A 27,931-nucleotide genomic window follows, 5' to 3' on the forward strand; every position below is an offset into this window, starting at 1 on the left:
GAGTGAAGAAAATGAGAGAGTCAAAGAAGACAAAACGAGAGGGATGGAGAGTGAAGAGAACAGAAAAGAGAAGTAGAGGAAGAAAAAGACAAAGAAAGAAGAAATAAAAGGAGAAGAAAAGATAGAAAGAAAGACCAAAAAGAAAGCTAGAGAGGGACAAAGAGAGAATAAGAGAAAGAGAGAAGTAAATGAGAGAGAAAAGGAAAAAGAGAAAAATGTTGAATAAGAATGATAGAAAATGGAGAGAGAAGGGGAGATGAAAAGGGAAAGAGAGAGAGAAACAATAAGATGAAATTTAGCCCCTCTCAAACTCGCCGATTGACTCAACAGGTAAAAGAGATTGAGCAGGGCATTATCGCCGTCTACTGTCAAGGAGTGTAATTGACCTTCTGTTTTTTTCTTCTTATCAGTATTTTCAGTGTTCGTACACCTCTTTTCTTCGCTAAATCCAAGCAATTTTAAAATCAAGGAACTTCTTGCCTTTTACTACTTATAAATGAGAAATACTATCTTAGCACTAAGACACGTTTCTTAGTGCCCTGTTTATGTGTATCATGCACCTGTCCCGTAGGGGGCGATAACGCTATACAGGACAATGACGTACAAACTAATCCAAGCTGTTGGTATCATTTCAAACAGACTTGTTGGGAAACATGCCAACAATTTCAAGCATTTACGCCCTTTGCAAGCTTTGGAAACACAACATTAAATTTCGAGGATTTCAAGCACCTGTACGAACCCCTTGTATTTCGTCAAAGAAAAGGCGTGTGACCCACTTTTGTATCCTGACCCGCCAGTTGAGAAAACGTAGACCACTCATATGAAAATCAAAGATTGTTACAAGACGTTAATTTTTTATTTCCACTTCTTCTCTAGTACTCATTTCTCGACTTTTTCCAGAGCACGAGCGTCTGCCTGAAAGGAAAAGAAGGAAGCGAGCGAGGAGCCGGTTGGAGATGAAGGGCCAGCGGAAGAAAAGGTGCAATTACTCGTCCTTTCTTATGGAAATGCTAATGAAGTGGGGACACGGGGTCCCTGGGTGTCGGAGGGGGCGGGGGGTACAATAGAGGGGCTGAGGGCAGGTTGAGCGTCACCGTGTAAACTGCTTCCTGTTAAAGGAGGCCATTTAAGGCCCTGACTTTTACTGACTAACAAGCCATCTCCAGGCCTCCACTACAAAGAGGCGTTCCATCCATCAAAGAGGAGAACACCAGGTCGCTCTCGTCCTGACACTTTTTCAAGGGCGCCAATCAGAGATACAGTGACTTGCAAAAGAATTGGCCCCCCAAGAGCTTTTTGACATATTGACATATTTCAGGCTAAAAATTAACTCTGAAACAAGAGGAAAAACAGATAAAACAGTACAAAAAGAATAAACTACATTTGTATATAAACTTATTGAGATGAGAAATATAACTAAAAATAAGTATTAATCTACCAACAATTTTAACCTTTTTGTGCTCAAGAAATTTAATGTCAACATCACGGAATCCCCCCCCAAAAATGACCAATCACGAGAGAAAAAAGGCGTCTCGGAGGAAACCAGCTGTTGATTGCTGGGGAGCCGGCTCCCTTCGTTCCCTTCCAAGAGGCGGCTTATAGAGACGTTTCGTTCGCAGACGACACGAGTCGGGTGCTGTCAAAACTCAGCCCTCATACGCATTTTCTTTCAGCTTTGAGTAAATGCTGTATTCCTAATCGCTTTCTAACTATATGCTAGTCGCCATTTTGAATGGTGACAGGATCCGATATACGTGAAATAGAACAACTCGAGGGGGAGCGGAAAACCGTGACGCTTAAAACAGCGCCAGGTGTGCCAAGGGGGACCTGCGGCCATTGGCGTTTCGTCAGCAACGATAATGGCATTGTAACGGCAGAAAAAGGAATGAGTTAGATTACCCTGTTACTGAAAAAATAACGCCGTTACGTACATTATTCCCAGCACTGGCGACACTTAGCTTTTGTGGACATTATTTTAAACTGCACATCGTTTGACAAGAAGCAGCTCATTCTTTCTTCCTATGCTTCTCTCGGCATCGTCTCGTGAGCCGGAGTGGCGGGTTCGATAAGGCCCACGGGCCGTAGTTTAGCGAGGCCTGGTTTAGAGAGTGTTTTTTATTAATTGAATGCACTTGAATAGGAGAGGGCAATACATGGAGCTCATGAGGGTGCAGGGGTAGGGAAGGGTGTCTTACATCTATTGTCTTTTAATGAGTGCCTTTGATGTGGCCCCTCTGTTTGCTGTTTGTACACCTGGGGACCCCGTGCCTGCATTCACATTGGCTAAGGGGGGTGCTGAGGGGGACCGGTCGCCATATTCCAGGTAACACTTTTCAATCAGCTGGCGTGGGAAGGCAGTAAAAGCAGGCCCGCCCCCTTTGTTTACCTCCTCCGCTTTATGGTGGGCTCTGCAAAACCCTGTGCAAAAAAAAAACTACCGACCCAAAGCCACACCCCCTTGCTACGGCCCTGTTAGACACTACTTCTTGGAAAAAAGGACTAATGGGGCGATCATGATAAGAGGCCGTTTGAGAAGTAAAGCATACTCGCTCTTACATATAGAGTGCCGTGAAAAAGTATTTGCCTCTGTGCTAAATTCTGTGGGGGTTTTTTGCAGATTTCTCACTCACAAAGGTTTCGGATCATCAAAGCAATTTTAACATCACACAGAGACAATGCAAAAAGAAAAGCAGTTTTGAAATGTTATTAAATCACACAAAAAATCAAAAACCATCTGGCCCTATGTGAAAGGTAAAAGCCTCCTGAACCTAGTAGGGAGTTGGGCCACCTTTGGCAGCAATAAAAGAAATTAAACGTTTATGATCATTTATATTGCAGAGGAATCTGGCCCACTGTTCTTTGCAAAATTGTTTCAAATATGCCATATTGGAGGGTTTTCTTTTTAGCTAGCCAGATGTGGTCTTGCTGGTGTCTTTCAGATGGTTGTCCTCCTGCATGATCCAAGAGCGGTTAAGTTTGAGGGCATTAACTGATAGCCGGATGTTCTCCTTCAGGATCTTCTGGTAAACACCAGAATTCATTATTGCATCAACCACTGGTCCTAAAGCAGCAAAGCAACCCCAAACAATCACACTGCATTCACCATGCTTTACTGTTGGCATCATGTTATTTTTGTCAAATGCGGTGCGCCATTTTTACGTCAGTTTCTTCAAAAGTCTTGAGGATAATCAAGATGCTTTTTGGTAAATGTTAGATGACTCTTTGTATTTTTTTGCAACAGAGGTGTTTTTCACCCGGGAACACTCTCATGGATGCCATTTCTGTTCAATGTCTTTCTTATAGTGGCGTCATGAGCACTGACCTTAACTAGGCTGCTTTTCTGCCTCAAGAACAGGACAACTTGCCGTGGTTGACGAGATAATAAATTCTGGTGTTTACCAGATGATCTGGAAGGTGAACATCCAGCCATCAGTTTATGGCCTCCAACTCAAGTGCACTTGGATCATGCAGCAGGACCAGGATCCAAAACACACCAGCAGGTTTGCCTCTAAATGGCTTTAAAAGACAAAATTACGGTTCTGGAGTGGCCAAGTCAAAGTCAGGTTTTAAATCCAATCAAGGACTGATGTTTGTTTGACCTTACACAGGCAATTCATGCTAGAAGTGTCACGAACCAGGGCGGGAAACAGGAATTGAGAACCCAATCGCGTAACTTACTCACAGTTTATTAGGGAGAGGAGGAATGCGCGCACACTCGATCCGGGGACCAATGGTCGCGGAAGTGGATTGAAATCTGAACAAAAGAGTTGTCAAAATCAGGTCAGATCAGGCCAAAAATAAAACAGGATCAAACACAGGCAAATTCACAGAACTAGGAATTTCACACAGAGTTTAACAGGATCTTGCAGACGCTCTCACAACTAACGGCTCAAAGGACCGCGTTTAAGTACTCCCAGTGAGCAATCTGTCAAGGCGTTTCAGCAGGTGTCCATGGGCGGGGCCAATTGGGCGCCGTGGCAACCGTGACAGAACCTGGTGCCACACGGCTGGGACCGATTGGGCGCCATGGCAACCGTGACAAGAAGACCCTCCAATATAGCAAAGAAGAGTGGGCCAAAATTCCTACATAGCATTGTGAAAGACAATTATGGTAAATGTTTGATTTCTGTTATCACTGCCAAAGGTGACCCGATTTTCTATTAGGTCCAGGGGACAATTACTTTTTACATTGGGCAAGTTCTCTTTTTCTGTGTCTTACCAAATGGCATCAACATTTCAAAACTGCATTTTGGATTGTTTCTGTGTGATATTACAATTGGTGAGTGATAAATATGCAAAAAAAAAAAAAAACACAGGACAGGCAAATACTTTTTCAGGGCGCTGTACAGGGAGTGCAGAATTATTAGGCAAATGAGTATTTTGACCACATCATCCTCTTTATGCATGTTGTCTTACTCCAAGCTGTATAGGCTTGAAAGCCTACTACCAATTAAGCATATCAGGTGATGTGCATCTCTGTAATGAGAAGGGGTGTGGTCTAATGACATCAACACCCTATATCAGGTGTGCATAATTATTAGGCAACTTCCTTTCCTTTGCCAAAATGGGTCAGAAGAGGGACTTGACAGGCTCTGAAAAGTCAAGATGCAGAGGGATGCAGCACTCTTAAAATTGCCAAGCTTCTGAAGCGTGATCATCGAACAATCAAGCGTTACATTCAAAATAGTCAACAGGGTCGCAAGAAGCGTGTAGAAAAACCAAGGCGCAAAATAACTGCCCGTGAACTGAGAAAAGTCAAGCGTACAGCTGCCAAGATGCCACTTGCCACCAGTTTTGCCATATTTCAGCGCTGCAACATCACTGGAGTGTCCAAAAGCACAAGGAGTGCAGTACTCAGAGACATGGCCAAGGTAAGAAAGGCTGAAAAACGACCACCACTGAACAAGACACACAAGCTGAAACGTCAAGACTGGGCCAAGAAAAATCTCAAGACGGATTTTTCTAAGTTTTTATGGACTGATGAAATGAGAGTGAGTCTTGATGGGCCAGATGGATGGGCCCGTGGCTGGATCGGTAAAGGGCAGAGAGCTCCAGTCCGCCTCAGACGCCAGCAAGGTGGAGGTGGGGTACTGGTATAGGCTGGTATCATCAAAGATGAGCTTGTGGGGCCTTTTCGAGTTGAGGATGGACTCAAGCTCAACTCCCAGTCCTACTGCCAGTTTCTGGAAGACACCTTCTTCAAGCAGTGGTACAGGAAGAAGTCCGCATCCTTCAAGAAAAACATGATTTTCATGCAGGACAACGCTCCATCACATGCATCCAAGTACTCCACAGCGTGGCTGGCAAGAAAGGGTCTAAAAGAAGAAAAACTGATGACATGGCCTCCTTGTTCACCTGATCTGAACCCCATAGAGAACCTGTGGTCCCTCATCAAATGTGAGATTTACAAGGAGGGAAAACAGTACACCTCTCTGAACAGTGTCTGGGAGGCTGTGGTTGCTGCTGCACGCAATGTTGATCGTGAACAGATCAAAGCACTGACAGAATCCATGGATGGCAGGCTTTTGATAGATAGATAGATAGATAGATAGATAGATAGATACTTTGTTCATCCCCGAAGGGAAATTCACATTTCCAGCAGCATCCCTGAGCTGAGAACAATCGAGAACAATCGAAAATAACACGGGAGCTGCTGGAGTGGCTGCCATTCGTGACGGCGCCGGAAGAAAAGATTCAATTTGAATCATGTACAAACAAACAAACAATTGAATCATGTACAAACAAACAAACAATTGAATCATGTACAAACAAACAAACAAACAAAATATTCATGTTTCAATAAGTGGAGTGTTAATAAAATGGGGGGAAAAATAAGTGTCCTTGCAAAGAAAGGTGGCTATATTGGTCACTGATTTGTTTTCGTTTTGTTTTTGAATGTCAGAAATGTATGTTTGTGAATGTTGAGCTGTTATATTGGTTTCCCTGATGAAAATAAATAATTGAAATGGGTATACATTTGTTTTTTGTTAAGTTGCCTAATAATTATGCACAGTAATAGTCACCTGCACACACAGATATCCTCCTAAAATAGCTAAAACTAAAAAAGCCCCACTCCAACTTCCAAAATATTCAGCTTTGATATTAATGAGACTTTTGGGTTCATTAAGAACATGGTTGTTGTTCAATAATAAAATTAATCCTCAAAAATACAACTTGCCTAATAATTCTGCACTCCCTGTAATGTACCACAAATTGGATTATGTGATGTGAGGATGTTGTGGGAGGAGGTATTGTGGATGGGATCAAAAGACCACTTTCCGCTGACAAACAGTACGTGTGAAAGGATGAAGAATGATGAAGGCAGTGGCGCTCAATGTTATTTACTCACAATATGTGCGACTTGCGACCCGTCGCCTTCTGGCGGCTCGTCCTCACCTTTGCTAAATGCACAATTGAAATGAGACGTCGGCCGCGACTGCGTCCGCATAAGTGTAACCCCTGCTAAAATGCCAGATATTTTGAAATTTCATTTGATAGGAAACACTTTGTGGTGAATATTGGATCGTATAACTTAACTATCAAACAAAATACATGATTTTAAATAACGAACAACGATTTGTCATTCATTAAAGTTTTGAAAAAAGACATCAAAGCGAGTGCCTTCAGTATGTCTTTCCTCTTTGCTCGCTGCAGGCAGGACACACAGCGTAGCCAAGATACAATAGCCGAAATTATCGAGAGCAATTATTACCAAGACATTGCTTGGAAAACCAAATCTCTCCAAATCTCTCCTGTTAAAAAAAAACCTTCATTTTGACTCCACCCGGTGATAGTGCAATTTACAAAGAACAAAAAAACAGATCCAGGGGAGTTTTTTCCCACCTATGAAATTTCCTAAATCACTTGGTTGATTGGAAATCTCGGTGATCCAATTGGCGAGCTACCCAGACCAGGAAGACGACAAGGATCTGATTCATCATAGAGCTCCACATCAAGGTCACGGTAGGGATTGGATCATTCATTTTCTCTTAATTGTGTACTCCTGAACTTTGAGAAACCAGACCTATGGATTTGGAATGCGCTGGATTAGAAACAAATAAAATACATCATAGTCATCATGGCGAGTGCCGATAGCCAGTCTTCTGTCATTGCTCACTGCAGGCAGAAAATTCACGCCAGAGTAGTCAGGTCAAGTCATTTTTATTTGTATAGCCCTTAATCACAAAGAGTCTCAAAGGGATGCACAGACCACAGAAGATTGCAAACCACAGACTAATATTACACCATCCCCTGATCTCAAACCTACATGAGGGCAAGGAAAAACTCAAAAACCTCAACATGAGGAAAATTAAAAAACCTTGAGAAGGAACCGCACATGTGGTAATCCCCCTTTCAGAATGACCAGGCTGCAATGAATGTTGCAATAACAAATAATGCACAGATATTGTCAACATGAAATCTAGGTAATTCATAAGCTATAGAATAGAGTAAGTGTGTTTTAAGCCTAGATTTAAACATTTCCACTGAGGTTGCAGATCGAATCTCAGGGGGAAGAGCATTCCACAGCACCGGGGCCCGGATGGAGAACGCTCTCGAACCTGCGGATCTCTTCTTGGCTCTTGGGATCACTAGTAGACCAGTGCTTACAGAACGAAGGCTCCGGACCGGAACATAGGGGGAAATGAAATCTGAAAGATATGAGGGAGAAAGTCCATGCATGATTTGTATAATACCAAGAGAACCTTAAAATCACATCTTAAGCTAACTGGAAGCCAATGCAGGTTAGCTAAAATCGGGGTAATGTGATCAAATTTTCTTGTCTTGATTAAAGCCTCGCTGCAGCATTTTGTACTAGCTGCAGAATCTTGGACTTCGGGAGACCGGAGAGTAGTACATTACAGAAATCGAGTCGGGAAGTAACCAATGCGTGAGTTATAATCTCCGCATACGACGGAGACAGCATGGGGCGAATATTAGCAATGTTGCGAAGATTGAAGAAAGCGGGTCTAGTAATTTTCTTCACGTGTGTTTGAACGGACAGATCGGGGTCAAATATGACACCTAAATTTTTAACTGAGTCACTCTTGGTGATATGACATTTGTCAATGTTCACAGCAGTTTTTTAGAACAGGTCACGGCATTTAGATGGACCAAACACTAGCATTTCGGTCTTTTCAGAGTTAGTGAGGCAAGCCTCCAAATTCCCACAACTTAGTGTGGCAGATTCGTCCAACGGAAGATGTAGTCGAGTGTCATCTGCGTAGCAATGGAAACTGATATTATACTTGTGAATAATATCACCTAATGGAAGCATATATATGCTGAAAAGAAGGGGGCCAAGTACTGAAACCTGCGGAACACCACAGGTAACACTAAAGGGCTCAGATGTCATTTCGCCATATTTAACACAGTGCGTCTTATCTGAGAGGTAGGATCTGAACCATGAGAGGACGGTTCCTGAGAGACCAATCCATTTTTCCAACCGTTCTAGTAAGATATTATGGTCTCATCTCATCTCATCAGCTGCACCGCTTATCCTCAGTAGGGTCGCGGGGGTGCTGGCGCCCATCCCAGCAATCATCGGGAAGTGGGCAGGGGACACCCTGAACTGGTTGCCAGCCAAATGCAGGGCGATAATATGGTCCACAGTGTCAAAAGCAGCCCTAAGGTCCAGCAGCAGCAAAAGCGAAGAAGTGCCAGTAGAAGATCATTGGTTACCTTAATCAGGGCTGTCTCAGTAGAGTAGATGAGTATCATAGCAATATAGCAATTTTTAACACCACATGGTTTGGAATTTTAGGATGAAAAAACCCGAACTCGACGGGTTTCTGCGAGTTTGTTTGCGTTTATCTTTGAAGTATTAAAAACTTGCTTTGATGCACAAAGAAAACATTAATCATGGTAATAGATTGTAACATTTAAATCGAATTTGAGATCTCCTTTTAATATTTGAAGTATCTGTTGATTGTTTTTTTATTGTTAATTGACTTGCCTGATTTCTGTGGAAATTTGTGGAACTTGGGCTACGAGGAATCCCCCCCCCCCCCCCCCCCCTTACAAAAAGACGGAATAGATTTCTTTGGGCTTTTTTCCAAGGCTAGGTATCCAACAAGGATCAGATTCGCATAGAGCACCACATCAAGGTCACGGTAGGACTTGGATTGCTCCTTTTCTCCTGATAGTGTACTCCTGAACTTCGAAAAACCAGACCCATGGATTTAGAGTTCCCTGAATTAGAAAACACGGGAATTGCGTTATCTTTGCTTATTTGAGGATCCTCCTTGTCATATATTTGAATCGTCATTGAAATTTGTGCGTCAGTCCGAGCCGAAAGAGCATCTTCTGGAAAAAGAGGCGAAATTCCCATCATTTCTGATATAAAAGTCTACAGGTGATTAATATTTGCTAATATTTGCCCATGTCTTCCTTGGAACCTTGCGTCACTAAACCCCCTGAAAATATGTGAGCTCACAAGGCTGAAGGGGGGAACTGAAGGGGGTGACTTAGCTGTGTTTTCTCACACAAGGGTGTCTGCTGACCTCAGCTGCTCATATTTACATCAGGCAACAGCAGCAGGGGCAACAACAGAGCCCAAAATGCGCCCATAAATAAGCGCATATATTTTTCATAATGTACAGTTTGGGGTCACTATGAAAAGCACACTTTTTTTCTGAATGAAAATAACTTGAAAGTTTTCATTGATATTGTTAAAAAAAGGCATTTCTACATATGTGTATAGAGGCCCATTTCCAGCCACCAGCACTTGAGTGTCCTAACACAGTAGTACATTGTGTTTACTAATTGCGACATAAGGTTAACGAATGATTAGAAAACCCTTGTGCAATTATGAATTATGCTGAAAACAGTTAAGCTGGTCAGAGAACCTATAAAGTGACCTTCCTTTGAGCTCGTCAAGTATCTGGAGCATCACGTTTTTGGGTGTGATTCAACTTTCTGAATGGCCAGAAAAAGAGAACTTGCCTGTGAAACTCGACAGTCTATTCTGGTTCGAAGAAATAAAAGCTATTCCATGCGAGAAACTGCCAAGACATTGAAGATCTAAACCGGTGTGTTCGACAGCACAAAAAGTCTCTAAGCCAGAGGTGTTAAACTAAATTTAGCTCAGGGGCCACGTAATAGAAAAAAATCACTCTCACAGGGGCCACACTAGTAGATTAAAGATAAAGAAAGAGAGAAAGAGAGAGGGGGCAGAGAGAGGAAAGAGAGGAGGAGCAAGGAAAGCAGAGAGATGAAGAGAGATAGAGGGATAAAGAAAGGGAGAAAAAAGAAGTAAAGAGAGAGACAGAGAGAAAATGAGAAAAAGAAAGAAAGAGAAAGATAGAAAGAAAGAGAGGAAAGAGAGACGGTAAAAAGAGAGAGAGACAATGAAAGAGAAAAGGGAGATAAATGAATATTAGAAAGAATGAAAGACAGAAAGAGAGAAGAGAGAGACATAGATATAGAGAGAGAAAAAGGAAAAAGAAATAAAAAAGAGAAAATAATAGAGAAAGAATAAGAAAGAAACAAGGTAGAGAATTAGACAAAGAGAGAGACAGGAGGAAATATTTAAAGAGGTACTAAAAGAGAAAAAAGAGATAGAGACAAAAAGAGAGAGAAAGATAAAAAAAAGCAAGATAGTAGGAAAGCGAGAGACAGAGACACAGCTCCATTATCTTTGTGAGTGGTAGCCAGCTTGGGTGACATTCAGCGGACATATTTCAAACTGTCATTTTTCTCTTGTACTTCTCATTGACCAGCAGACCAGATTAAAACACTCAGCGGACCCGACCAGTTCGTTGGCTGCATGTTTCGCACCCCTGACATAATACAAGTGTCCCCCCAAAAAAATTAATATGAATTAATAATAATTGGAATCGTTCATCAACGCTTTGACACAAGCTTGTTTTTTCAGCGGTGTCAAAAAAAAGTCGAGGCCGAAATCGTTAGCATGGCAAAAGTACCCGGGGCCCCCCACCGCAGGGGTCCCAAGATGGGGTCGGCGGGGGCCAACGGGGGCTAATTGCTGGCCCCGCTAATTCTTTTTATCCCTTTGAAAGAGATAAGAAGACTTAAGTTTAGATTTCCTGAACTTGAAGTGGAAACGCAAACGCAACAGACGAAAGCGCTGGCAGCTCAATACGCATCACGCGTCATTGTGATTTCCTTGGCTTCTTGTCACAGTCAACAATTTTATTAACTCTTTCAATGGCATCCTAGTTCAATGGATCTTTGACATCTGTAGCCATCAATGGCAGCCTGGTTTGACTGGATGCTTGGCGCCTATAGCTGTCGATGGCAGCCGGACTAAAATGGATCTTTGATATTCACAGCCGTCAATGGCAGCCTAGCTAAAACAGATCTTTGACGCCTCTAGCTGCCGATAGCAGCCTAGCTAAAATGGATTTTTGACATTTATAGCCGTCAATGGCAGCCTAGCTCAAAATGATCTTTGATTTCTATAGCCATAAAAGGCAGCCAAACCAAAATGGATCTTTGACATTTATAGCCCTCAACCACAGCTTCACTTAAATGGATCTTTTTTTAAATGGCACTTTTAAAAAAAATTATAATAATGGGAAAATATATCCTTTCTGTAGGACAAAATTGGAAGACAAATGCATCACGGTAACATGACGGTGGCAAAGAAACATGTAAAGTGAAGTGGAGGAACCACTCCGCAAATAAACTGGAGCTTTATTTCATTCTCTCTCTTTCTCTTGCTCTCTTTCTTGCTCTCCATTTGTATTGTCTCTTTCTTAATCTCTCTCTCTATCACTTTTTCTCTTTCTCTTTTTACACTCTCTTTATTTTTCTCTATCTCACTCGTTCTCATTCTCTTATTTACTCTTTTTCCTTTTCTTTCTCATTCATTTTACTCTCTTTGTCTCTCCTCTCTCTCATGTTGTCTCCCTTTATATCTCTCTCTTTTGTATTTTCCAATTTTATTCTTTCTTAATCTCTCCCTGTATCCTGCTCTCTTTATCTCTCTCTTATTTGCTCTCTTTCTCTCGCTTTCTCTATCTCTCCCTCTGTTTTTATATCTTGCTCTATCTTTCTCTTTACCTCTTCACCTTTTTCTTTTGCTTTTTTCTCTCTTTCCAAGTCTCTTTCACTATCTAACTCTCTCTCTCTCACACACACCCTCTATCATTTAAACTGAACTGGATGGGGTCTATAAATTTGAAAACGGCGCGAGAGAACAGGAAAATCATTTTTTTAAATTATAATTTGACAGTGCATAAGATATTTGTAAAAAAAAATGTTTATGAGGTACAGTACTTTTATGTGTTAGACAAATACTCCAAAAAGGTTTCCACGTCACATGTTTTCACGTTTCACTATAATCAGGGTAAAACCGTGCTCAGAAATATACAGGGTTGGGTTGGGTTACTTTAACTGGATTACTTTCAATTACTTTTGGATTACTCCAATACCAAATATGCTAATAAAAGACAAAATAAACTAAATATGAATAAAATGATGACTCACAACACGTGGTAAGCTTTCTCTCCTGGCTTTGATCTCTTTGATCTCCGGCAAAACTAACATAAAATGCGACAGAAACAAAATGAAAATAAAGCTTGCCAACATCATTTTTGCCATTCCATGTGTTCCGATACTCCCCAAGCCTGCACAAAATTGAGTCATTTTATTCATATTTAGTTTCTTTTGTCTTTTATTAGCATATTTGGTATTGGAGTAATCCAAAAGTAATTGAAAGTAATCAAGTTAAAGTAACCCTACCCAACTCTGGAAATATATAACGGGCCAGATAGAGTCATCCGACAGGGCGGGTCAGGGCCGCGGGCCGTATGTTTGAGGGTCCTGACTCATCCCACCGGCCAAACTGATTTATTTGCGGCGGCCGGCAAAGTCGTGTGGAAAATATGCACGCTTATGAGTGTCTCTTTGTCAAGCAGCAGACCTTTGCAATATTTCGCACCAAGGTGCTGCTGAATCTGCTAGCCCGAGACTCCGCGTCCCTTTAACCCTCACTGCACCGCAAGCTAACCGCCAGAAAAAACTTTCACACGGCGAAAACATTATCGGAGAGGGACAATCGGACTATTACCGATGAAGAAAAAACATTTCGGAGAGGGGCCATCGAACTTTTTCATGTAATGGCCAATAACCTTTCCCTTCTCTGATGAGGGGCAAGTGTCAGTTTGTAACAGAAAAAAGACGCAGGAGTGCCTAAAAGAAAAACAAATCCAGAAAGCCACAATCAAGTAACCCATTCTGGAATTTCACAGAATAAAAATAAAATTGAACATTATTAATTAAATAAATACGAGTAAAAGTACTGTATTGCATAAATCTGTAGCTGCATAAATCTATCCTTTATGCAAGAGTGGCAAGAAGAAAGCCCTTTCTGAAAGATTAAAAAGGCCTGTTTGGTGTTTGAAAGAAGCCTCATGGGAAGCACAAATAACATGTGGAACAAGATGCTCTGATCAGAAGAGACCAAAATTGAACTTCTGGGCAGAATGCAAAGCATTAAGTTTGTTGTAAGAGTTAACCTCCACATCACCCTAAAACACCATCCCCACTGTCAGACATGGTGGTGGGAGCATCATGATCTAGGCTTGCTTTTCTTCAATAGGGACTGAGAAGATCATAAGAGTTGATGGGAAATTGGATAATACCAAATACAGGGGGGATTTTGGCCAAAAATCTGTTAGAGTCTGCAAGAGACCAGAGAATGACGCACAGGTTTACCTTTCAATAGGATAATGACCCTCAACATAAAGCAAAATCTACAATGGAATGGTTTAAAACCAATAATATAATGGTGGTGGAATAGCCCTGTCAAAGTTCAGGCTTCAGTCCAGTAGAGCATTTGTGGAAAGATCTAAAAAACGCTGTGCACAAAAAATTACCATCAAACCTTAAGGAAATTGAGCTGTTTTGTAAAGAAGAATGGGCAAATATTTCGGTTTTAAGATGTGCAAAACTAGAGACATACCCAAAAACCCTCTTGGCTGTGATTGCAGCAAAAAGAGGTTGTACAAAGTATTAGCTCAAAGGGGGACAATATATTGCAACATCTGCTTTTCTTTTTTATTAGTTAGTACAATATAAAATGTTGGAAAAAAAATACTAAAAAGTACGAGAAATATAAGTACTCAGATGTATGAAAAAATATTGAACAGTACTAAAACACTGAAAAATGTACTGAAACATGAAAAGAAAGTACTAAATATGATCAAAAGTAATGAATAACTCTAAATAATGTTAAAAAGTGAACCATGTACTGAAAAGTATTAAAAGGCTCTGAATGTATCAAAACTTATTGAAAAGTGCTGAGAAACACAAGAATTGGAAAGCCTGAAGACTTTTGCGAAATCCAGTGTATATATTTAAAATTGCAGGTCATTTTTTGCTATGGTGCAGCTCATCGTTTTTTCTTGTGCTTCTCTTAGTGTTGCCTGGCGTGCCGTATTCAGTCCCTTGGCGGGCCTGAACCAGCCTGTGGACTGTATTTTTCACACCCTTCTTCCGAGATGTTGCTTTGTTGCCACGGCAACATGTTACTCAGGCTTGACATAAATCAGTACGTGTTTGCTTGTGTGATACTTTACTATTATTTTCCTGTCAAGTCATCAAAACACACAAAGTATGAGTAGAGAGAACCATGGAGGGGGGATTTGGGCTAAAAAGGGGACATGGGATGTGAAGGTGTGAGAGGTTCCCTTTACTTTTACGGCCTCTGTAGAAGTGAAGAAAGTGGTGCAGTAAAGTAGCGGTTTTTTTTCTCTTTCCACCTCTCTCTGTCTCTTTCTCTCTCTCCTGCTCTCTTTCTTTATCCCTCTCTTCTTTCTTTCTCTGTCATTCTCTTTCTCTCTCTTTGTCTCTTTATCTCTTTCTCTCTCTTTGTCTCTATATCTCTTTCTCTTATCTATCTCTATTCTCTTTCTTCTCTGTCTTTTACTCTATTTCTTCTTTCTCTTTTTCTCTCTTTCTTCTCTATTTTTATTTCTTTCATTATCCCTCTCTTTCGTCTCTCTTTATCTCTTTTTCTTCAATTTCCCTTTTTCTGTCTCTGTCTCTGATTCTCTCTTTCTCTCTATTTTGTTCCCGCTTTCTGTCTCTGTCTCTGATTCTCTCTTTCTCTCTATTTTGCTCTCTCCCCCTCTCTCTCTCTCTCTCTTTCTCTATATCTTTCTCTCTCTCCTGCTCCCCTTTTTATCACTCTCTTCTCTCTTTCTCTCTCCATTTCCTCCCTTTCTCATTTTCTGTTTTGGTCTCTCTATCACTCACGCTCTTTCTCCTTTTTGTCTCTTTTTTTTCTCTGTCTGTCTCTCTTTCTCTCTATCTTAATGTTTTACTCTTCTGTTTCTCTCTTGTCTTCTCTTTCTTCTCCCTTCTCCTTTTATATTTTATTGTCTCTCTTTCCCTCCCTATTTTTTCTCTCTTTTTATCTTTTTCCACTCTGATCCCTTCCTTTCTTTTTCGTTCTTTTTCTTTTTTTCTGTCTCCCTCCCTCATTCCCTTTGTCTCTTTCACTCTTTCTCTCTTTACGTTCCACATTCTCCCGCTCTCTTTTTCCAGCTTTTTTTGCCATCTCTCTCTTTCCATCTCTTTCTTTCTCTTTCCTTTCTCTCTCTTTTCCATCTCTTTCTTTTACTTTCATTTACTTTCACGCTCTCTTTTGTTTTTGTCTCTTTCACTTTATCTCCTTTTTTACCGCTCTTTTTTCTCTCGTTCTCTCTATTTCCGTTCCTCTCTCTCTTTTCTCCTTCTCTTTCTTGCTTTATCTTTGTTTTTCGCACATCTACTAGTCTGGCCCCCGTGAGTGTATTATTTTCTACCATGTGGCCCCTGAGCTCAATTGACACCGCTGCTTTATAAGTAATATGTAATGTTGCATATTAGCGTAAGGCCTGATGCTTACATGGATGCAGGCACATTATGCAAATGCACACATGACTTGCAGGCCGAAGCACTAATGGCCCGAGTTCAGTAAACACAGACCCCCACTCTCCCCCCTTTCCTCCTTGCTTCTCTCCCATGTGGATTTGGGAAAACAAAAGATTAGCACTATTTGCAAATATACAACCGAGTTCAAAGGCAACACTCTCTCGGCTTGCTTCCCCTTCCTTTGTCTTACGTGTCGGCCTTACCCGCTCACTAAATCGGGCAAGCTTCACACCGTTTCTGTTGTGAAAGCGCCAAAAAACTTACGCTACAACCCGAGCGTGGAAATGTGCACTTTTCTCAAAGGATCTCTGCATTGTGAGGTTATTATATCGGATGTATTCGTTTGAGAAAATACAGGATTGCAGAGTCTAGAGCAGTGGTTCTTAACTGGTTCTGACTTCAAAACCAACCATTGCACCCTAATTACAAGCTGCGACCTAAATAAGAAACCATTTCCACTTCTGAAATGTATGAATTGAAAGGATTGCATGTATCGTACAATATGCTCACCTTTTTTCAAAGAACAAAATGTCCAGCAAAACAAAAAGTACTTCGAGTACCGTATACACTGGCAAATAAGCCTACATCGCCTATATACAACCCCCTAAAACTGATTTAAAATTGCCACACAATAAAAGAAAAAGGAAATGAAACCAACAAAAACACAATAAAATGAGTTGTGGTCTTTCTCAAACACAATTCTCAAAGGAAGAAGAGATCGAGCAAGGCATTATCGCCAGCTACTGTGATTGACCCTGCGTTTTTTTACTTCTTCATAGCATTATTTTGCCAAGGCAAAAGCCCGCGACCCACAAAAATGGGTCCAGGTCCCAGTTTTGGGTCCCAAACCACTAGTTGAGAAACAGTAGTCTAGAGCAGTGTTTCTTCTGGTCTTTCTTGGGGTGCCACCGTAATTACAAGGTGCAATACGAGAAAATTGTCAACGAGAAATAACAAGTTAAGGGTTACAGTATGAAAATTAGTACATTTGTATTTATTAAATTAGAAAAAATCCCTTCCGTGCTCAACTAGCTACATTTTTAATTGAATCCAAAATGCTTTAAATGCAATGTGCAATGAAAAAGCATAAAATAAAAAATGGAAACATTTGGGAGGGTCGTCTGTTCTGCTCTCCACCAAAAAGTGAACTGCACTGCCGCGATCCATTATCCATGATTGAGAGTGGGTGATGGAAAAGCAAAATGGTGTCATGTGTGGCAGCCCTTTTTTCCAGTTCTTTCCGCTTAAAATGAACGGCACCCCCGTGGTCGCGATCCATTATCTTCAGGCAACTTTTGCTGCAAGCGGAGACCTGCAGAGTATGTGTTAAAACAGGGGTAGGTTACTTTGTGGATTTTTCTCTAACGGGAGATTCTGGTCCCCTTTACCTGCGATAAACAGACTACAGTATCTGGGTTTCGCCATGCTCAACATGTGTAAACAAACGGATAACAGGTGTCAACTCACGTTTGCAGGGCATTATCACCATCCACTGTTAAGGAATGTCATTGGCCCTCAGTTAAAAATGTGTTTCCTAGCAATATCTTGCCAGGGAAAACGCCCGGGACCTACTTTTGGATCCCGACCCAACAGTTGAGAAACACTGGTCTGGAGCAAAGGGGTTGGGAACGTATTATTCGCGATTTAGATATGATTGTTTTCATCAATAAAACTGGCTTGGATATAAAACAAGTATCATAGTAATCCTCTCTTGCGTATTACATTTGGTACAGTCCAAAATATATAGTGTAACATTTCAAAGGCAGTTAACACTAACAGTGTTACACCAACAGACCCTGTTTTGCCTGTACGTGGATCAAGAGATCGCAGGTTCGATTCCCAACTCCTCCGTGTTATATGTCGAAGTGTCCTTGGGCAAGACACTGAATCCCTAATGCCCCTAATAAGCAGGTAGGCGCCTTGCATGGCTGACTCGCTATTGGTGTGTGAGTGTGTGTGTGAATGGGTAAGTGTGAAGCACATTGTAAAGCGCTTTGGGAGGTCTTCATTGACTTGAAAAGCGCGATATAAATGCAGACCATTTACCATTTGTACGTCTCTAAGGAATCATTTATATGAAAGCTCATTCAACAATCTATGTTCACTGTTGAGACAATGTATGATGAAAACTCACAGAGCAAACTATAAACACCCAAAAAAAACCTGGGAAAAAAAACTACCAAGCACCCAGAGCCATTTAAACAGGTGGGCGGATCTCTGCACGCTAAATACATCCGTATACTTCTCCTTTGCTGTATTTTGTGACCATTTTACATAATAACTCATGCTTTGAAACCATTATTTAAGATAAGCATAATGCTCGAAATGAGCCTCAAAGCTTTTGAGAAACTGCAGACGTTTAAGGGGTATAATTGTCGATACGGGGACACAGGCTCTGGTATTATCATTATTCCAGAGATTTGATCAAATCATCAAATGTCACACGGTGAAATGAAGTGTGGTGAAGATTTAGCTTTTGTCTGCAGAGTGGGTTTGTCTAAATTGGTCTTCAAATATATGTTATGGCTCTCCCCAAAAAAATCAAAATATTTTGCTTTCGCGGCTCTTTGAGTCTAAGATTCCCAACCCTTGGTCTAGACGAGAGGCCGATGTGGGCGAGCCCTTAACCACGCCTCTTCAGATCCCCTCCTCCGCTGGCCCCCGGGGGCCCTTAAAACGATGGATGCTCGCGCGTGTGGTCATTCAGTGCGCACAAGCGTCTTTCCCGACAGGAAATATGAGCTCGTCCTCCTCGTCTTCCTCCAACCCGGACCAGCGGCTTGAGCATCTGCTGAGCGCCGTGGAGAGCGAGTTCCAGAAGGGAAGCGAGAAAGGGGACGCATCCGAGAGGGATATTCAACTCTCTCTGGAGGACGCGGAATTGTGGAACAAGTTCAAGGAGTTAACCAACGAGATGATCGTCACCAAAACGGGACGGTAGGGGACAACTTTTACGCACGCTTTCTTCACCTATTTTGGTCCTATGGTGGGGGAAACTTTTACGCACGCTTGTTCCCTCGCTCTGTAAACCCATTTTTAAGAGTAACGTAGGGGGAAACTTCTACGCTCGCTTGTTTCGTCACGTTATAAACCCATTTTGATCATGAGCAGGGAGAATGCTTACACCAGTTTTGTAAACCCACTCTGATAGTATGGTAGGGGGCAACTTTTACGCACGCCTGTTTACTCGCTTTGTAAAGTCGTATAAATAGTATGGTAGGGAGAATCAACGCACTGTTATTTCCTCACTTCATTTTGACTAGAGGTTGTGTAGGGTAGGGAACACCCGTTACGCAGGCACGTTTCCTCGCTATGGTAACCTGTTTTGATAGTAAGATAGGGGCCAACTTTTACGCATGCTTGTCTCCTCGCTTTGTAAACTATTTTTAACACTTAGGTAGAAGGTATCTTTTACGCACGTTTTGTAAACCGATTTTGTTAGTAAGGTAGGGGGCAATTATTACGTACAAATGTTTCCACGCTTTGTAAACTCATTTTAAAACTTAAGGTAAGAGGCAACTTTTACGCACGTTTGTAAACCCATTTTGAGAGTGAGATAGGGGACCACTTTAACGCACACTTGTTTCCTCGCGTTGTAACCCCATTTCGATAGTAAACATGACAAAAATGAATAGTACTTATCGTCTATTTAGAGTCACGGATCTTATTAAAAAGGAAAATCATCCGTGCGTTTCATTGTTTCCTCCCTAGGCGCATGTTCCCGGTGCTAAGGGCCAGCGTGAGCGGCCTGGACCCGAACGCAATGTATTCGGTTCTTCTGGATTTCGTAGCGGCGGACAACAATCGCTGGAAGTACGTCAACGGCGAATGGGTTCCAGGCGGCAAGCCCGAACCGCAAAGCCCGAGTTGCGTGTACATCCACCCGGATTCGCCCAATTTCGGGGCCCATTGGATGAAAGCGCCCGTTTCCTTCAGTAAAGTCAAGCTCTCCAACAAACTCAACGGCGGGGGCCAGGTAAGGGACCCACACCTGTTCATCTGAATCCATCCATCCATTTTTTGCTCCGCTTATCCTCACTAGGGTCGTGGGGCTGGTGGAGCCCGTCCCAGCTGTTAACCTGAAACGTTATTCACAAAAAGGCTACTTCCTTGGATCTACTATATTATGAAAAATAGGTAAAACTACAAAAAATGCTAGCTTGGCTTTAAATATAAGGGCATGATTTTTAGGAAAAAGTAAGTTTAGCGTATGCTTCGTAAACATTGTTTAGGGGTTTTTGACTTTTTGTTTTGTTATTGTTTTTTTCTTATGTTCGAGATAAAGTTTTTTTTTCATTCATTTATTATTAATTCGTTAAACATTTGAGACTGCTTTCAGTTGTTTTTTAACTTCCAAACCTTCCTATGTTTATTTGAAAAACAAAATACCTACAGTAATACGACAATACATTAATACGACTACAGTACTTTACAGAAAAACTACAAAAACTGCACAATTACTATGTATCAAATTTAGTGCGTTAAACAGGGACCTAATCTATTTTTTGCTTTCAATCTTAAAAGATAAACTATTTCAAAAATACTACTACATTTATACTATAATACAGAAATACGACTACAGTACTACTACAAAAATACTACTACATAAATACCACAAAAACTACACAATTTCTACAAAAGTAAATACCAAATTTAGTGCTAAAAACAGGGACCTAATGAATTATTTTGCTCTAATTCGGAAAAATGAAGTATTTCATTCTGAATTTTTTTTCAAAAGTACTACTACGGTAATACTATAACACACAAGAAATACTACTACAGAGACACTACTACAGTAATACTACAAAAGCAGTACTACAGTAATACAACAAAAAGTACACAATAACAACAAAACTAAATGTCAAATTTAGTGCTTAAAAACAGGGACCTAATGTATTATTTTGCTCTAATTCGGAAAAGTGAAAAATACTTCAAATATACTAAAGTAATACTACCCAAATACTACTAGATAAATACAACAACAAAACTACAAAATTACTTCAAAATTAAATGTCAAATATAGTGCTAACTGTATTACGATACCAACTGTATGTAACGTCCTACATGCCAACATTTCTTGTGTAAATATTGTGTAAATTATAACTATAACCTTATCCTCCTTGTTTTATACCCTTATCTTCTCTGTTCCTTTATCTTCTTGGCTTTTTCACCTCACTGTGAATGTGTGAACCTGGAGTGTCATGCCCAATTTCGTTGTCACAATATGTTAACCCATTTTGTAACAATGACAATAAAGGTATATTCTATTCTATTCTATTCTATTCTATTCTTATAAACAGGAACCTAATACAGTTTACTATCTTGATTTCATTCTGAAAAGAAAAAATGGTTTATAATTACTATGACAGGAGAACTATACAGAAATACTACTACATTAGTACCTCTCTCTCTCCCTCTCTCTCTCTCTCTTTCTTGTTGTCTCTTGTTTGTTCTTTTTTTCTTTCTCTTGCAATACCTTTTTTTATCCCTTTCTTTCTCCCTTTTTTTCTTTCTTTCTTTTTCTTTCTTTTGTCCCACTTGTTCTCTCTCTCTCTTCTGTTAGTTACCTTCTCTCTCTCTCTCTCTCTCTCCCTCTCTCTCTTTCTTTTTTCGATTTATCTGCTAGTCCGGGCCCCGTGAAAATGTTTCTTCTACCATGTGGCCCTCGAGTTAAAATGAGTTTGACACCTCTGGTATGAAATGACAGTTATAGGAAGTGGAATCATTAATAAGGCGAGCAATTGAAGAACCCCGCCGGGAAGAAAAGCGAGAAAAATAGGCAAACTATTTTATGTGTGATTGAAACTTGTCTTGAAAATGTTGCAGATTATGCTCAACTCCTTGCACAAATACGAACCTCGGATACATATCGTGAAAGTGGGCGGCATCCAGAAGATGATCAGCAGCCAATCTTTCCCAGAGACACAGTTCATCGCTGTCACCGCTTACCAAAATGAAGAGGTCTGTCCCAAGTAAAGCCTGATTAAAAATACTATTTAAAAAGAAAATTGTATTTAAAAAAATTCCTTTGTCAGATTACAGCCTTGAAGATAAAGCACAACCCCTTTGCCAAGGCATTCCTGGACGCCAAAGAAAGGTAAGACCAGGGGTCAGAAAACGACGCATATATGTATGTACAGTATAATTTTCTCTCCTCTCTTCCACGCTTTCCCTCTCTTTCTTTCTTTCTTTTTTCCTTCCTTCTTGTTTTTTAAAACCTCTTTCTTTCTCTTTCTCTCTCTCTCTCTTATTCTTCCTATTTCTTTCTCTTATTTCTCTTGCCTTCTCTCATTTGTCTCCGGTAGTTCTCTCTTTTGTTTTCTCCTTTCCTTTTTCATTCTCTCCCTCTCTCTTTTTCACTCTCTTTGCATTCCTTTGTCTATCTCTCTCAAATTTTCTCTTTCTCTGTATTTCTCATTTTATTTTCTCTCTCTGACTCTCTCTTTATTTAGTCTCTATTTGTTGTCACTCTTTCCTTCTCTTCCTCTCTTTAACTCTCTTTCTCTCTATTTCTCTCTTTGTTTCTCTTGCTCTCTTTTTTGTCTTTCTTCTTTCTTTCCCTTTTTGTCTTTTTTATTTCTTTTTTTGTCTTTCCTTTTTCTTTCTTTTGCTCTTCCTTTGGCCTCCCCTCTCTCCCTTTCTTTCTCTCATCTTTCCTTCTTCATCCCTCTCTTTCTTTCTGTTTCTTTTCTTTCTTCTCTTTCCTTTTTTCTTTCTTTGTTTCTTTCTTTCTTTCGCTCTATCTCTCTCTCCCTTTCTCTCTCTCGCTCTCTCTCGCTCTCTCTCTTTCTCCTAAATCTACTAGTCCGGCCCACGAAAGAATGTTTTTTTCCACCATGTGGCCCCCGAGCGCAAATGAGTTTGACAGCCCAGACATGAGGGTTCTCTTGTGAAAAACCTGATGTGGGCCCCCGGGTAAATGGAGTTTGAGACCCCTTCCCTAACCAAAACAGTGTTTTGTATTCCAGGAGTGATCACAAGGACATCCCCGACCACGGGGTGGACAGCCAACAGTCAAGTTACTCCCAACGTGAGTTTTCAGAGTTCAAAACGAAAAATAAACCAATAAATCGACTCAATTTGACGTGCTGCCGTTTAATCCTACAGTCGGAGGTTGGTTCCTCCCGGGCCAGAATCCCATTTGCCCCAGCAGCAGCCCGCCGCAGTTCAGCGGCACAGCGGGTCACTCGTCCGGCTCGTACTGCGAGCGCTATTCCGGTCTGAGAACCCACCGGACGAGTCCCTACCCCAGCCACTACCCCCACCGCGCCTCCACTACCAGTAAGACCCTTAACTATTTCATACAGTTATACTTCTTCATTAAGGGCTTAGCTCGTAGCTCCCATTGCTCGTACCCCGAGCAAATTTTCCTCATTTGAAATCATTCAAAACCAGTCGATCCGTTCACATCCTCCCAAAAGCATCTCGGTGGATGCTAAATAAGACACATCTTTCCTTCTACCCAATGTGTTGCAAGTCCTGAATAGCGTCGCTAAAAGTAAGATCAAAGCGCAGTGGGAAACAAATATATAAAGGCTTTTTGAACTCAGTTTGGCATTGTTAACACATATTTAGTAGAGAAAATGTTCAACTTTTTAAAGGACACTTCATATGATGCACAACAACCTTTAAAATTAATGTTACTTAAACTCAGGGGCGGCCTGTTTCCCTTTTTCACCCGGCCTGTCAAACCAAAATGGTCAAAATATAGTAACAATGACAATAAAGGCATATTCTGTTCTATTCTATTCTATATATATATATATATATATATATATATATATATATATATATATATATATATATATATATATATATATATATATATATATATATATATATATATATATATATATATATATATAATAACGTACTATTAATTAGAAAAAAAGTTAATTTGTTTTTTATGCTAACTTTGTTCCCATTATCACTTTTTGTGTCTACAGCAAAAACAAAATCACTACAAAACTAAATATGAAATTTGGTGATTAAATACTGCGTCCTAATATATCATAATACTATTCATTTTTGTCATATTTACTATCGAAAATTATTTTCGAAAATACTACTACACTCATGCTATAATACAGAAATACTACTACAAAATATTAGAACAGAAATAATAATAACACTACAGTGATATTAAAAAGTGCTACAAAAATGCAAAACAATTAGTACAGAAACACTACAAAATTACTGCTATGGAAATACAACAAAATGACCACTACAGTGATACTATCATATAAAATACTACGATGGAAATACCAAGAAATACTACGGAAATACTAACAAGCACTACTGCAGAAGAACTACAAGTAACTACAAAAATACATTTACAGTAATAAAACAAAAATACTACAAAAGTACTTCTATGGAAATACTACACAATTACTTTGACAGAAGGACTACACAAATACCACTAAAATAATCGTATAATACAAAAATACTAGTACAGAAACGCTACAAAAATACTACTATGGAAATACTACACAATTACTTTGACAGAAGGACTACACAAATATCACTAAAATAATCGTATAATACAAAAATACTAGTACAGAAACGCTACAAAAATACTACTATGGAAATACTACACAATTACTTTGACAGAACTACTAAAAAATACCACTAAAATAATAGTATAATACAAAAATACCACTCCAGAAATACTTCAAAAAAACTAACAAACACAACTTCAATACTACAACAAAAATACGACAGAAATACTACAATAGTACTTCCCTGGAAATACTAGAAAGTTACTTTGACAGAAATACTACAACAATACCACTACAATTATAAAAAAATACTACTACAGAAATACTTAAAAAATGGAAATATCAAAAATACTGCATAAATACAAAAATACTACTGAAAAAAATACTACAAATAACTACAAAAATAAACTACAGTAATTCTACAAAAATATCACAGAAATACTACAAAAATTGTACTGATGAAAAACTACATAATACTACAGAAATACAATAGAAATAGTACAATCATACTACTGCAGAAATACTCCAAAAAAACCTACTAAAGAATTACTACAAAAATACTAGTAGGGAAATATTACAAAAATACTAGAGATGCTCTATAAATAATATTACAGTAATACTATAACACAAAAACACTACGAAAGAAATATTACAAAACTACTAAAGAAATATTACAAAAATACTAGTACAGAAATACTACAAAAATACTAGAGATACTCCAAAAATAGTGCTACAGTAATACTATAACACAAAAACACTACTACAGAAATATTACAAAACTACTAAATAAATATTACAAAAATACTATTACAGAATTACTACAAAAATACTAGAAATGCTCTAAAAACATTATTACAGTTATACTATAACACAAAAACACAACTAAAGAAATATTACAAAACTGCTAGTATGGAAATACTCCAAAAATATTAGAGGTACTCCAAAAATAATACTAGAGTAACACTATAACACAAAAATACCAGTACATAAATATTACAAAAACTACTAAATAATTACTACAAAAATACCAGTATGGAAATAATACAAAAACACTACAGGGATACTCCAAAAATACTACTACAGTAACACTATAACACACAAAAACCCACTACTACAGAAATATTACAAGACTACTAAAGAATTACCACAAAAATACTACCATTGTAATAGTACGAAAACACTACGGAAAATACTGCTACAGAAATACTATAAAAAACACTACAGAGATACTCCAAAAATATTACTACAGTAATACTATGACACGAAAACCCTGCTACAGAAATACTACAGAGATACTCCAAAAATCCCACTAGAGTAATACTATTTTAGAAAACAAAATGGACTCCCTTTGCGCTAACTAGTAACAAAAATAGATCTGTTTGTCAAAGCTTGGAGAACCCCTGGTCCTTAACCAAGGTCACAGTGCTTCCTAGCGGTCAAAACGTAAACTACACTTATTCACTGAAATGACTGGGTGCTCGTATACAGGAGTGCTGCTGTATTTTTCGTCGAAATCCGACGCAGTTTACGCTTCTACTTCATTTATAATGGGTATATTATAGATGATATGATATTATATTAATATAATACATTATTTTCCATTGAATTTGATTTGTATCGCCGAACGCAGACAACTACGTAGACAACAGCTCGGCTCCCCTGCCGCCGAGCCACGACGGTTGGTCCGCTTTGCAGAACTCGACGGGAATGGGGACGCTAGCCCACTCCAGCAATTCCGCCTCCAACTCCAGGTAAGAAGACCCCATCGCTCCCCGGAAACAAAACGGCTGGAGTTACCAGTTACTAGTGACTTCCTTTATAAGGTAACGCGTTGCCGCCCCCCAAAGTAACGCGTTCCTCTCAAAATACTGGATATACCTGCATTGGGGCAGACTACCTAAATCTGCGTCAAATAGACGCGTTAGAAAAGGAATAGAAGAAAAGGTGTACGTGTCAAACATGTGGCCAGACGTGGCCCGGATTGAATCTGAACAACGCCGAGAGAAGCACGAGAGAAAAATGAGCTGGATGTCGCAGAAGCCCAGCACCAGCTCCCTGAGCGACTGCCGCTGTATTTCTTTCCCTTTCTCACTCTTTCTTTCTTGCTCTTTCCCCTTTTCTCTATCTCTTTGTCCCTTTCTTTCTTTTTCTCACTGGCTCCCTTTCTTTCTTTTGCTCCCTCCCTCTTTTCCTTTTTGTTCTCATTTTCTCTTTTTCTTCATCTCTTTCTTTTTCTCTTGGTCTCCCTTTCTTTCTTTCTTTCTTTCTTTCTTTCTTTCTTTCTTTCTTTCTTTCTTTCTTTCTTTCTCTTTTCTCTATATTTCTCTTTCTTTTCTCTCTTTGTGGCTTTCTTTTTTCTCTTTCTCTCTTTTTTCTTTCTTTCTCTTCCTGTTTGTCTTTCTTTTGATCTTTCTTTCTGCCTTTCTTATACTCTCTCTATTTCTCTCTCTTATTTATTTCTGTCTTTCTTTTCCCTTCTCTCTCTCTCTTTCTCTCTCTCTCTCCCTTTCTTTCTCCCTCTATAATACATAGATCTTGATCTTTCTACACAGATTTCTTTCTCTCTCTTGGTCTCTGTATCTTTCTCTCTTGTTTTCTCTAGCTGTCTGTCTCTCTCAAGCTCTTTCTTCCCGCTCTCTCTCTTTTTTAAAGTACTAGTGTGGAACCTGTGAGAGTTTTCTCTCTACCTTGTGGCCCCGGAGCGCAAATGGGATTGACACCCCTGCCATAGAAAAAATGGGTATGGAGTGTCTCCAAGTGTTTGTTTGCAAGCTCTCAAGATGTACATGTTTTCTTCCATGACTATGTGGCTACTTTTAAGCAGTTTTAGGTGGTGGGCTTCAATGCAGGTATATACGGTAATTCCTAACTAGTTAACTTTCAAAGTAACGCGCTAGGTAAAGGAGTAACTAGTCACGGTAACGGACCCGTTTGTTCGATTCCATTTTTCCACAGAAACACTCACACTAAACCTATATTTGTGTGTTCCTTTAGTCAGTACCCCAGTTTGTGGTCGGTGGCGGGCACCACCCTCACCCCGTCCGGCTCGGCGTCGGGTTCGATCCCGGGCGGTCTGACCTCGCAATTCCTGAGGGGATCCTCCTACACGGGCCTGACGTCCTCTCTACCCGTTTCCTCGCCATCGAGCATGTACGACCCGGGCCTGGGCGAGGTGGGCGACGCCCAGTTCGAGAGCTCCATCGCCCGGCTGACGGCCTCCTGGACGCCCGTGGCCCAAAGCTACTAAATGTGTGCAGTTCCTTGACGCTAACGTTTAAGTGTATATCTTTGTAAATAGATTTAAATTAACTCGCTTGTTCCATGTCAACTTTTTTGGATTTAAGTGCCTTCATCGCAAGGGGGGGGTGGGGCCTACCTCCCCCCTCCTATGCACATGTACAGTACGTAACTATTTGTACTTGAAATCATCCCCAGTTGCTATTTATGTCATTTAATAATAAATTAAAAACAATGTTTATTCCAACATGACTTTTGCTCTCGTTTAACGGGAAGGATTAACTCAACTCGGGAAAGGTCTGCATGAAAAAAGC

General features: G+C 40.1%; 1 protein-coding gene across 3 annotated transcripts; it reads left to right on the plus strand.

The window, feature by feature from the left end:
- Nucleotides 1-924: 924 nt before the first annotated feature.
- Nucleotides 925-27,864, plus strand: tbxta (T-box transcription factor Ta). 3 transcript variants are annotated; one of them, XM_088329191.1, is made up of 9 exons: nt 925-979; nt 18,481-18,819; nt 19,594-19,858; nt 21,709-21,843; nt 21,918-21,979; nt 22,851-22,912; nt 22,990-23,163; nt 26,011-26,131; nt 27,375-27,864. In XM_088329191.1, exons 1-9 carry the CDS (start codon nt 957-959, stop codon nt 27,625-27,627), a joined length of 1,434 nt encoding a protein of 477 aa, XP_088185317.1. In that variant the 5' UTR covers nt 925-956; the 3' UTR covers nt 27,628-27,864. The 3 variants fall into 3 exon arrangements, with proteins under 3 accessions (XP_088185317.1, XP_088185319.1, XP_088185318.1); XM_088329193.1 differs by lacking the exon at nt 925-979 and adding an exon at nt 6,848-6,963 and having other exon boundaries at nt 18,615-18,819; XM_088329192.1 differs by lacking the exon at nt 925-979 and adding an exon at nt 6,849-6,963.
- The last annotated feature ends 67 nt before the right edge of the window (nt 27,865-27,931 follow it).

Source organism: Urocampus carinirostris, chromosome 2 (genome assembly GCF_059441175.1).
Source record: "Urocampus carinirostris isolate Australia breed hairy pipefish chromosome 2, RoL_Ucar_1.0, whole genome shotgun sequence".
Taxonomy (NCBI): domain Eukaryota; kingdom Metazoa; phylum Chordata; class Actinopteri; order Syngnathiformes; family Syngnathidae; genus Urocampus; species Urocampus carinirostris.